The sequence below is a fragment of the Trypanosoma cruzi genome, genomic scaffold, assembly GCF_000209065.1.
Source record: "Trypanosoma cruzi strain CL Brener 1047053512511 genomic scaffold, whole genome shotgun sequence".
NCBI classification, from domain to species: Eukaryota; Euglenozoa; class Kinetoplastea; order Trypanosomatida; family Trypanosomatidae; genus Trypanosoma; species Trypanosoma cruzi.
Window position 1 is genome coordinate 16,235 of NW_001849401.1, and position 12,500 is coordinate 28,734.

General features: G+C 53.9%; 2 protein-coding genes and 1 pseudogene across 2 annotated transcripts, besides 1 other annotated feature; all 3 read right to left on the reverse strand.

Annotated features, from left to right (window-relative positions):
* Positions 1-12,500: part of a sequence feature (areas not merged during assembly with more than two copies in the genome that could not be assigned to a particular haplotype) that runs on past both edges of the window.
* On the reverse strand, positions 1,090-3,252 carry Tc00.1047053507167.80 (trans-sialidase, putative; the record flags this gene model as incomplete). The annotated part of the gene is made up of 1 exon (XM_814470.1): positions 1,090-3,252. One exon carries the CDS (start codon positions 3,250-3,252, stop codon positions 1,090-1,092), a length of 2,163 nt encoding a protein of 720 aa, XP_819563.1.
* Tc00.1047053507167.110 lies at positions 7,041-9,812 on the reverse strand (annotated as a pseudogene).
* On the reverse strand, positions 10,416-12,008 carry Tc00.1047053507167.120 (dispersed gene family protein 1 (DGF-1), putative; the record flags this gene model as incomplete). Its single annotated transcript, XM_814471.1, has 1 exon — positions 10,416-12,008. One exon carries the CDS (start codon positions 12,006-12,008, stop codon positions 10,416-10,418), a length of 1,593 nt encoding a protein of 530 aa, XP_819564.1.

Here is a 12,500-nt window from a genome sequence, read left to right on the forward strand (position 1 = left end):
AACAGAGTGGCAGCCACACGCTGCGGCCATCGGGCCGACAAGTCCGACGCAAACACACCCACACCCACAGCAGCAGACACAAAAAAAAAGATCCTCCACTCCATGCCACGTCCTCGTGCGTGATGGTGCGGCGCTTCAGAGCAATACCGCCACACGCCGTGCAGCATTCCCACAGGGGATGAGAGCCGCGACGCAATCTCACCGCCTCCCCCTTCCTTCTCCTCATGTCCACGGAGTGACGCAGCTGCCAGCACCAACTGCAGGAGGAGCATCCAACTGCAACGCAAAATGTACGCCGTGCGTTTGTGTGTGTGCCTGCAGTCACGCAAAGAATAAAAAAAGAGAAGAAAAAAAGAGAGCCACGCACGTGAAGGGGCGCACACAAACACGCAGCAGAGGTGCAGGACGGAAAAAAAGGGAGGATGAAAGCCGCTGAGGCTCGAGATGGCACGGCAGCCAAACCAGCGGCAACCCAAAATAATTTTCCTAAAATAAAAATAAGTTAGAAATTTTCTAAAGCCCCTTTAAAAAAACTTGCACACCCATAAAAGAACTAAAAAAAAAAAAAATCTCATCGTGACGCGGCAAAAAAAGAAAAAAAAAAACTGCTTGTAAATTATTCATGCAGAAGTAAAAACACATTTGCTTCGACCGCTCAGCCCTATTTTGTCTACACAACACCCAAATTTCATTGGGGCGCTCAGTGCGTTTTTTTTCTTGCATCCCAACTCCTTTTTTTTTTTCCACTCCGCCATCGTCGTGGCGCCCAATGCCGAGTGCATTTATCATCGGCAGGCGGAAACATTAAATGCAATCCGCCATTATCAGAAAACTACACCATATAGGAGAAGACAAATATACGTATATATAATGAAAGAGAAAAACAAAAATATATAACCAGCGGTGCAGTCCCGGGAGGGGGAGCGCGCCCTTACATAACGACTTTCATGGGGGGAAGGGCATTCAAACCAAAAATAAAAATACATAAAATAAACGGTGCATCCACAAAAAAATTGGCAATTACTTCGGAGGGTGCGTGGAGAGGCACATATGCTCACGCCGGTGGCAGGAAGTCCTCACTGCAATTTCTCAGTAAAGGGCCGCAATGCCCCACATCCCCAGCAGCAGCAGCGCCCGCGACACGCTCCCATGCATGGAGTCGTCACTTTTCCTGTCCTTGATTGCAGTCATCTCAGTGGGATTCAGTGGGCGGTTGTACAGAAAGACGTTCTTCACCGTCACAGGAGAGTTGTGCATTTCGCACGCGCCAAAGCAAAAGCGCACAAGCCCAAGTGGTGTCTCACCTGTTAACATCGTCTCCTCTTCCCCCAGCAACTTGCCATCAATGTACACAGAAGCCTTGTTGCCTTGCAGCATGAGTGCCACTTGGTATTCTTTCCCCGACTCCCAAGTGCCACTTTTTGTTATCTTGTCGTTGAACATAGTTACCCATTCTTTATCCGCGGTATACAAGACTCCCATGGTAATCGGGGAATTGGTGTCCCCCAACGTCGCACCCAGTAGAGGAGCGTCCGCAGTCGGAGCCTCTTCAATGGTCACCGACGCCACAAGTGTGAAGTTGTGGCTCAAAAACACATGGCGCACATTATTACCCTGAGTGTTCACAGGCCACATTACCCCGGAGTCAGGCTCCGTCAACTGAAATCCATCCTTGACCTTCTTCGCGTTCGTCACCGTCGCATTCAGGCAAAGGTACTCGTCGTACCATCTCCCATCACCGGCCGCATCGGACAAAACTGCCACCAGACCCACCGTGGGTATAGACACGCTGGAGAAGAAAACGTCCTTTTGCGACCAAGTGCTGAGGACGGACTTGATTGTACTCAGTTCCTCCGTCAGGCGGGAAAGTGAAATGACACGGCCTTTATCATTGGCCCTCCGTTGTAAAAGATGCAAATTGCCATCCGAGTACAGCAGGCCGCTGGCGAACTCCCACCTCACAGCAGCCTCCTCCACGGCAACCGGTCCAAAATAAAACGAGCGGTTGTTGTCCGTCACCCAAAGGTAGAGCGGATTGGCGCTTTCCCCCGAGGCGTACCCTCTCTGAATGTACAGCATGACCTTCCTGCCCTCAATGGTCGCGGTGATGAGGGCCTCCACACGCAGGCTTAAATCCTGAAGGAATGATCTTGATTTGACCCACACGCCTGGGAGTGTCCCGATGGCCTCCGTCCACGCTGTCCCCATGTCACGCGACTCGTACACATTCTGTTCATCCTCGCAATCAACAATCATGAGAAGTGATCCCTCCCACTCTGTGATGCGGGGGAAACGGCATTCCGCAGGGGAAACGCCCTCAGATAGCGACCAGGTACTGCCGTTGTTCGTCGAATAAATGATCATGGAACAAACGTTTTCTGCTTCATTCTTCGCCATCACAGGAAACACGAGCGTGCCATCCTCCATCAGAACACCTAAGCCACCAGAAGAACCAAAATCCTTCAATCCAGCTTTGGGTGTCTTTAAAGTATTCTGGCTTAACGATGTGGGTGTGCCCCACGTGATCCATCCTCTCTGCTCGCTCGCCGTAGGCTTCGTGACATCACCCACAACCAGTTTCAGATCCAGGCTGTCCCTTTTCCAACTCCCACCACTCTGATTGAGCACGTCATAGCTTGTCGCAAGAAGAAACACCTTGTTACCCTTCGTTGTTGCTGTGGGGTTGAACACATCGCCCACACGATTCGTTCCATCCGTTGTATCAAGCACGGTGTGTGCCTTCCATGTACTTTCACTCACCTTTTCAACAAGAGTGGACCAATCCCACGAAGAGTCGATGTACTCCGCAACAACATCGGAAGAAATTGGCTTAATTAATACATCATCAACGGTATATTGGGCATTTATTATGCCTCTGGCAAAAGCAGCAATTACTCCACCAGCATTGACAAGAGATGGTGAAACAAATGAATCCCGCTTCGTCCCTGGAGTACCTCCACCCTCCGGCAGAACCGGCGTCGTCTGCGGCACAAATAGATCGACCCATTGCAGCCCCTCAACACTTCTTAAATCACTGTTGCCATCATTCTCCCTTGCAGGCGTAGCTCCACAGGTGGCGCAGCACATCGTCGTGACGAGGAGCAGCAGCACCGCGGAAGTAAACACACGCCGGGACATGTTGAGCCTCGGCGGCTCACTCTCTCCTCCTTCCCTCCTTCTTCCGCGGGATCCGGTCACGCGGCGACGGTTGTTTGTGCGGGGTGCCTTCACCGCAGCAACACGTGAGAGCATACAAATATGTGTGTGTGGGCGGTGTGTGTGCTGTTGGTCCTATCAGTGCCTTCGAAATTCACAGTAGCGATTGGCGCTTGTTTGCTTGCTTTCCTTCCTAGCGTGTCTGTCCAAGAAGTGGAGAAGGCAGCGGCGGCAGAAAGACAACAACAACGGTACACACCGCCACCACTCAAAGCAAAGCACAACATCAACATCCCCGCAGCCATTGCTCCCCAGTACCCCCAACAGCATAAATAAATGTAAAGTATTTAAAAAGCGAGCAGCCTCCCAGTTGGGGGCCGCGGGCAATGGCCTTGCAAAAAAGAAAAATGAGAGGGGTCCACTCGTGCAGTGAGGGAAACAAGCGTTGCACTGCAAAAAAAGCCAATTAGTGAAAATAAAACCACAATGCGAGTGGCACTGCAAAGGCACGGCGGCGTGACACCACGTGGGGAGCATCGATGCAGACCAGCAAATCGCCTGCAGGAAGAGTTGCTTCTCCCGCTGAGCAGAGAGGAAAAACAGCCTCAGCGTCCCAATGATGAGAGGTCGTCTGCACCTCCTCGCAGCACCTGCAAGCTTGGCAGACACAAAGATGCAGATGACGCTCTGCTGCACGCATGACGGCCGTCGCACCATTCACAATGGCAACCGCATCCTCTGGCACCACACGCCGCAGTCGATGTGCACAGCATCCGTCTCCCTCCCTCCTGTCCCTCTCCCTGAAAACTCATCGGTGGCCGTGGCACACCCACCGACATGTCAGAAATCAATTGCGTTTCTTCTTCCCTCGCACATCGCACAGCAGCACCGCCAAACGAAGGTCACTCCTCCTTTCGCGGATTCCCCTCAGACACGCCTTTCGCCACATTCATTACCCCACAGCCACACAGTCCGTAAAAGTCACGCTGCTGCCCCGCATGATGGAGCCGCACACGCCAACACGACACCACGCCACTCGGCGCAAGCGGTGTCTGGACACACAAAACAGGTTGCCCCAGCGAACAACAGCCCCCTCCAAGCAGTGAGGCAGGACTCGTCAGTAACAATCAAACAACCAGCCCTTAGTCTCCTCCTTCCGCCATGCACGAGGTTCTGCCTGCCACATGCATCATCCGTGACCCCCGGGCTCTCAGTGAGCGAGCAAAACGCTATGCTCCCCTCGACTCAACGAGAAGCCCATTGAAAATTCTCAACCAGTCGTCTCCATGGGCCATGCGTGAGAAGCACCACGGCAAGAATGCACAGAAGGTTGCATGCAAAACGCCAACTCATTCCACGTCAATGAGGAGTGTGGCATTATGCCTGGGCTTTGCAAGAATGTCGGCTGGCGCTTCTCTGAGAGGCCTCCCACAAACATAGCACGTGATCACAGTAAAAAAAAAGCAACGCGTCCAGTCTGACCGTCATCCCGCCGACAAAACATCAAAGCACAATCAAAAAAAATGCCGCAAATCATCACATATTTCATATAGACCATCGACAGCTTACGCGGCAAATGCACAGCACGGAAGAAGAGTCATGCCCACAAACACGCAACGCACAGACACAGTAAGAGAGTTGGGAAAAGCAGCACCCAATGCCATTCTTTGTGAATGCAAATGATAACAGCACCAAACAAAGTGAAGCGCCAGTCGGGCACTACATATGGGCCACAGACACACCCACCCGCCCATTCACTCTTCCTCCTCCCAATGGCGTGGCCCTCCTTCACCTCCACAAACACGTTTGCTGCTCAGTTATGTGTGCCTCTGACGCAGGCACTCAAGGTGCGTTTCGGTAATCCAAAATTCAACGCCTCAGAAAAACAGAGGACATGCTCGAAGAGGCCACACGGCTCCTCAACGCACCCTCAGGCCCTCCTCACGACTCTGCAATGCGGCGGAAAGGAGTACAGGCGGCTCTCGTGTCACAGAGGACGGCCAACGGGAGCGGTGTCCACAGCGCAGAAAATGCCGAGGTGTGAAACAGAAGAGGCTTTGGGAAGGCCCGCAGGGGACGTCACCTGCCACGCCTGACATGCGTCGTCTCATTCGTGCAACGGGGATCCAACGACACTGTTGCCGCGGTGCCTGCCCGTGTGTGCACCTCACTCCCGCGCCAATGAACGCCTCAAGGAACATCCTGCAGAGGAAATGCAGCTGGCCGTGCAAACAATCCCGTGTCTCGTCAACGTTCCAGCAGCAGCACTTTTGGCGAGGCGTCGCTCTCTTTCTTCCTTGTCTCCCGTGCGCCATCCTCGTATGAAATGAAAATGCCTTCCACGTCTGGTGTCATCAAGCACCACCAAATAAATTAGGAAGGATTCACGGCCTCGAGAAAAAGCACCCAAAGTGGCAGTCAACGTGAACTCAGCAACGCATTTCATCTTCTGCCGCCGCGTGCATTGCAACTCCCCTCAGCTGCCCGGTGCTTCTTCCTTCATTTTAGACCCAAACCGCATGGTGCACTTGGATTTGCTCGGATCATCCACAGGCTCGTGTAACCGTGTCCACCACACCCGTGCAGCTCGTGACCGCATCACTTCTCCGTCCACTTCTGCGGCACCAAATAGCGTGAAATAGGGATCCCTAACACCACATCCGCAAGGCAAACGCACATGCATCGCTCCAACGGGTGCCACTGAAAGAAATCACACGACAGCACACTATCTCTCGCTCTCCCATCAGCGATTGGCCGTCAACAACAGCAACGGCATTGAGGAGCAGCCTCGAGACAATCCCTGAGCGCCGTCCCCACCTCGGCGAGAGACCCACTTTGAAAACCCTGCACTCCAGTGCCGTTCCGGGAAGAACTCCTGCCACCGCCAACCGTGTTCCCCTGTCGCGTTGGCACACGGAGCCCGCTTCAAAGAAAAAACAACACGCTCCATTCAAAACGTGGCTATGAGAGTGCTTGGCAACAGGCGCAGGGCGCACCCTCTCGGTTTTCAGTGCCGAAAAAGTAAAAGAGCATCAATGCCGACTTGCTGCAGCACGCACAGTTGTGCCTCTGTTGTCCTCCCTCGTGTTTTTTCAAATAAATCGTAATGCCGGCACTGCGGTAGCACGTGCCCCCACACCTCGTGGTGCCACAACTGTGTCCCGGCACGACGCGTCTGGCCCGGACGCTGGTAGATGACGTCTGCATTGCGCCAGCAACAAAACAAAAGAACCCACGAGGGAAATATTGCCGGCTCCTGGATTCTCCCGGCAATACGGGATACGGCCACAACCCCGCAGCCAACACACAACGCACACCGAGCAAGCAATCACCCAAAGTGCCACGCGCGGAAGCGGTCCTCACCCATCCATGATGAGGCGCCTCAGTCCATGCGGTCACACGGAATGCACCTTTTCCTCAATAGAAATTATTCGTCATCCATCCCTTAAAGATGCTTCTGTTAGTGATGGGCCTTCGAGCACAATAGAAGAAAATGGACAATGCAGTAGTACTGCGACACCACCAGCCACAATGTCTCCCTCATACCGGGGAAATTCTCCAATTATGCCTCGTATGCAAACACGCAATCAACATACCATATAAAAATCATCAAATGTCTTTCACCAGAAACCAAACAACCACGTTCCCTCCCTAATTTTCTTCTCTCACTGTTATTTTCGATAGCGTTGGTCATTTTTGAGACCTTTTTGTAATAATGTCACCTGGTGCTGGTGCACCCGCACCGTATGCACACACACAAGTATCCAAAAATACATAAATGCCACAATATTTTTACCAGAAATCAAAACTACCCCCTTTCACTCCCTCCCCAATTTGTTTTCCTATTTCGACGGTTATTCCGCACTTCGGTGAGCTTCGTCTCTTCAAAAGTCTTCGGATGATATTGACACTTGGTACTGGCGCACCTTTTGCTTCCAAAAAATCGCAATCCCCTTGTTTTCCTCCTCGCTCACATTATTGGAATTTACAACATCACATCTCCGCCAGCCATCCATCGGCGTGCTGTCTGCGTGCTGCACGTAAATCATCTCCCACGACATGTCTCGGGATGATTCCTCCCAACCATTAAAATATGCCGCCAGGCACTCAGTGAACTGCCACACAGTGCTGGCGGTGGTGTGATGCGCACCCGCCGTAGCCATCCGCAGCCCAACCAGCGTCTTCCGCGGTAACTTCACAAAGAAAAAAAAAAGTCCACCAGCGGAAAGCTTGCAGCCGCCGGTACGCACAGCAGCCGATGTTTTATATTAGTATTTGTATGGTACTCCATTGCAACCACTCCACATAAGACTCGGTGGGGCGCCCTTCAGAATTCGCCTTCAGCACTGCGTACTGTCCTCCACGGCGTGCTGGTGGCCCCAGCTCCTTAACGTCCTCTACTAATGCACCGACAAAATCCCCCAAAACATAAACGCGCGCAGGCCAAACCCTCCCATACGTTCAGACAAAAGAGTATTCTCACCCCCAATACCAGCAACAGGAATATATATATATCCTTCTCACTCATCACGTTTCCCAAAATAGTGCGGTACTCGACGCTCGAGGCAAACAGATATCGGTGCGTTCAGAAATACCTCAGCACCGACTTCTCCTCTTCCTCGGACAACCCTCACGAGCTTTTGAGACGCATTCTCAGAATACCACAGTCTCACTCCCCCATGCGTAAAGTGCTTTTCACCATCCCGGGAATTGACCCCATCCAAGGCATCCTCAATGGCAGCAGAGTGTGCAATGAACTCATTCGCATCAAAGATGTAACGTGGAATCGGCCCCACTTTTTCCATGCGTTCCTTGACCATCTTCCAGCATTCCGCTTTTTTCCCCGCAGTCTCGTCACGCTTCATCCATGCACACATCGCCTTCACATCCATCTCGTCGGGGCAATTCATGATGATTCGCTCGGCTCCTTCTTGCTTCTCCCAGTTATCATAGTTGCTTACCTTTGGCGATGACAACACAATCATGCCCCATTCATCAAAAAACGCAAAACAACTCGCTGGCCTTCCTTTCTCCGTCAAATCGTAGATAACATACCCCTTCATCTTCAAATGACGCAAATCATACAAAAAGTCCTCGAATGCTCCTCTACCCAGGTATCTCGTCACCGTCTTGATGGTCTTGTCAAACACGTACGTCGTATTTCCACCAACACTGTAGGCAACCGCTGGGAGTTTCTCGACGTCGTATTGCAGCAGCTGGTAGAGGAGGTACGAGCTGGCAGCCATCGATTTCCCGATCCCGGGCGTCCCAATCAACAGACGCCGCTTGGGCCTAAAGTCGGTTCGACCGTGACTGCTGAACCACTCGGTGAGATCGCCCTTGACGATCTGCCACACTCGATCCACCTCACAGTTCACATGGCAGTCACGAGTGGAATTATTCTCCTTCCACTTCCACGAGTACGTCCATCCCTTCTCTGAGGTGAGCACCATCAGCCTGGGACGCGGTGCACCGGATTGCTGCACACCGTCATCCTTTTCGAGAGAGTCGCCAACTGCCCTGTACGTCCATGACTGTTCGGGCTTCCCCACCTCCATTCCCGTCCCCTCGCCACCAGGAACTTCCACCACATGATGCCACCTCGCATTGTGCACAGACTCGTAGCATCCCTCCAGGTACCTCGGTGCGCTCGACTTCTTTGGTTTCCTCGCTTCCTCGGCGGCTGCATCCAAAAACCTTTTAGTAGCTCCATGAACACTTGCTTTTACCTCCGCAGCCGCCACCAACCACTTCAGTAACTTGTCCACACCATTCTCGCGAAGCTTGTCTGCATCCTCCGCCATATCCATTTCATCCCTCACAGCCCTCTCCATCCTCTTGTAACGATCGGATGCCTGCATTTCGTTCAATACTCCCGCATCGCAAATATATTTCTCGGGGTCCTTGAAAAACTCCTCCAGCAAGACATCCTGATTGGCGTCCAAAGCGCCCCTGCCATCCAATTCCATCGTAAGAAAATCATTCAGCCTCATTTTATTCACGCGAACCCTTCCCTTCAGCACCGCAGCTTTAATCCAAGTGGAAACGTCAATTCCCAGTTGTTTTCTTTCTCGCCTTGCCTTTTCTTCTGCCTCCCGCCTCTCTTCTCTCAGTATCTGAGAGTAGGCTTTGTTTATTTGTGACCTTGCAAGAGGAGTGACCGTATCCTTTTTTTTAAAGTTACTCCAATGCCTGAGAGTGACAATATGTTCTTTTTTAAGCTTATATAAAGGTTTCAACAGCACGTAATACTCCTCACGCTCCTTTTTCAGCTCTTGGTATGGCGGCGATGCCTTTATTGTGTCCAATAACACTTCGTCTTTGATGACCTCATTGGGACTAATTAAAAACTCCTTCATCGTGACGTTTATATATAATTCCCCAACGCCCCTGCCGTCAAAATAATTCCGAAGAAAATCACTCAGCCACATTTTGGTGATGCGTTCCTTTCCCTCCAGCAGAATGTCCTCTACGGTGCTCCTCATGGTCCACTGTGGTCGCTGCGTTTCCTCCACTCTTATGTGGGTCGCAGCGGGTTGATCCGTCTCGTCATCGGACGACAGCCTTGCTCTCGTCTGGCAATCTCCCTGCGGCACAGTATATCCCTGAAACTCGGTATTATCGTCACCCTGCACCCTCTTGCGCTTTCCAGGCATTGTTTCTCCTTGTCTTCGTGGTTGGATTGAGTTAAAGCTGAACACTAAACAAAAATCAAAGAAAGTGCATATAATAAAGAAAAAAGGAAAAGGAGAATACGCACAGACATGACTGACAGTCACGGCAAGAGAGTCATCCACACAGTGTGACAGTACAAGGTGAGTTCGGTTACGCAGCAGGAAAAAAAACACGTACATTTCAGCACAAAATAAAGGCACTGCAAACAATGCCAAAAAAGACACGGTGCAGTGGCGACCGAACCGAAGCTCCTCCTACGCAGTCATCATGGAACGAAAGAAAGTCACAAGCTCAGTCGCAAAAAACAGAAACAAATCAAAAAAAAATGAAGAGCGACGCTGTTTGTGCTGTGAGCGATGAGTGGCCGTGGTGCGCAGCACAGCCGTGGCCCTGCGCCCTCCCCCATCAACCAGCACTGCAAACCTATCAATTCTACGTGTTGCACGTCACAGAAAAGCATAATTAATGCTGCAGCTCGCACTGGAAGCACGGCCAAACAGGCTCTGTGTGTCTGAGCGGGTGTCACCAGCCATGGGCTGCTACGGCGGTGCGGGTGGTCGGTACGACGACGCGCCAGCGATGCCTTATGCGTACGACAATGAAGTCCTGTCGTGGGGCTTCTGCGTCTCTTCGCCCTCCTCGTCATCGCGCAGCAGCGCCTCCAGCCCGCCACGCCGCGGCTCGCGCAGCTCCTGCCAGTGGCGGTCCTCCGCGTACCACACAACCATGCCGTACACAGTGACCGCAAGCACCACAGTCGCCAGCAGCAGCACGATAGCCGCGTACGCCCTCGCACCGCCGTCGCTCGGCGCAAGATGGTTCGCCGCACTGACCACGCACAGCGCCGCAAGGAGCACAAAGCTCGCAGTGTGCACCACCGTCAGGAAGGACGAGCGCATCATGTTCGTGAAGGCAAACACACCCGCGCACGCAAGCAGCACAGCCGCCATGCAGAAGTACTGGACGTGGCAGCCTCCCACGGGCGACTGCACAGCCGCAATCAGGCACACCACGCACAGCACCGACAGCTGGAACACGCACCAGTACACGCGGCTGCCCCTCACGTTCGTCAGCATGCCGCCGTACATCCGCTGCTGCGCCGCGGGGTGCCAATACCCGACGGGGTACAGCAGGCGCTCGTGCAGCGGCTTCCTCAAAAACTGCCAGTACCTCGTGAAGCTCGCGCCCGCGTGTCGGGCAATCAAGTAGCACACACCAGCAGGGAACGCCACACCGTACAGCACGCCAACGACACCGATCACGCGGTGATGCCCGCGGGCGTCGGGCATCGCCAGTGCAAGCACCGAGCCAAAGAAAATGCCGAGGTGCATCGCGTGCGCCACAACGTACGTCAGGCTCGGGAAGCGCATCGCCGCCCACGCACTCGCCGCGTCCACGCCGCGCCACCGCTGGAAGGCCGCCGTCACACCGCAGTGCACGCACCCAAACACAGCGGCGAGCAGCGCGTTGCCCACCACCATCCACAGCGGGTCAAGGGCAGCGAACACCGACAGGAAGTACGGCAGCGCAACGGTGCTCGCACGCTCCTGCGCCGAGGCGCATGACATCCTCGCGAACACGCCGAGTGCCTGCATCTCCAGGACGGAGCCCAGCCCACCGGTCACCACCACCGCAACAGCCGCCGCACCCGCAACAACGCCGGTGATCGCCGAGAGGGCGTTGGCAGCGGCGGGCAGCGTGGCAGACCTGATCGTGAAGGACCCAAGCAGCACACCCCTGCAGCCGCCAGACACCGCCGCAGCGTCGCAGCGAATGACTATCGTCTCGTCGGCAGCAATGAAGTAACCGCGGTGCACGGGCACAGCCAGCTCCAGGACGGTGGACGGATTCGTCGCGTTGCGCACCCACGTCGCGTTGCTCAGCATCGCTCCCCACGGACCGCCAAACCCGCGAGGCTGCGCCGTCGACACCGGCACGAAGCTCAAGTGCGTGCCGAGCTGCGGATCGCGTGCCCATCGAAACGGCGGCGGCAGCGCCACCATCAGCCGTGTCGGGACGGCGCTCCCACCGCCGCGGATGTCGTTCGGCGTCAACCCCTGAAGGAGTGAGGCTGCTGTCTGAGCCCATTGTTCTCTCGGAATTTCTGTCCCCCGCCTCGAGGCCGAGGCTTTGCTCCGCGCCAGTGGTTCCGGTTCCAGTGGACCGCAGGCCTTCATTTTCAGCGGAAAGCTCAGTGCTTTGTTGCAATTGGCGCTCACTGTCAACTGTTTCGGTGGCCGTATCCATATCCGATGATGCACCCACTGAAGACGTTGATCCGCCACTCCTGCCATCCGCTTCTCCCTCCTCCTCTGGCATTTCTTCAGCATAACTTCCAGAGGACATTTCAACATCGGTAACCTCCGTTAATTCCGCTGGCTGTGAGTCCCGTGGCTGCAGGTCTGAGCCCCGTTGCATCGATTTATTCTCTTCATTCGGCGTGGCTTGCTGGGCCGTTTCGCCCTGGTGAAACTGGGCATTGTCATATGGACGGTCATTCCCTGCGCTCTCCGCTGCGATGGCAGGCTCAGAAACAGATGATCCCGCGTCAACCGTGGAAGGGGGCGCTGCAGGCACCAGATCATCGACGCTCTCTTCCTCTTGTTTGTCAGGATCATCCTCATTCAATTCCGCACAGCTGGTGACGATTTCTTCACTCTTTGACTCGG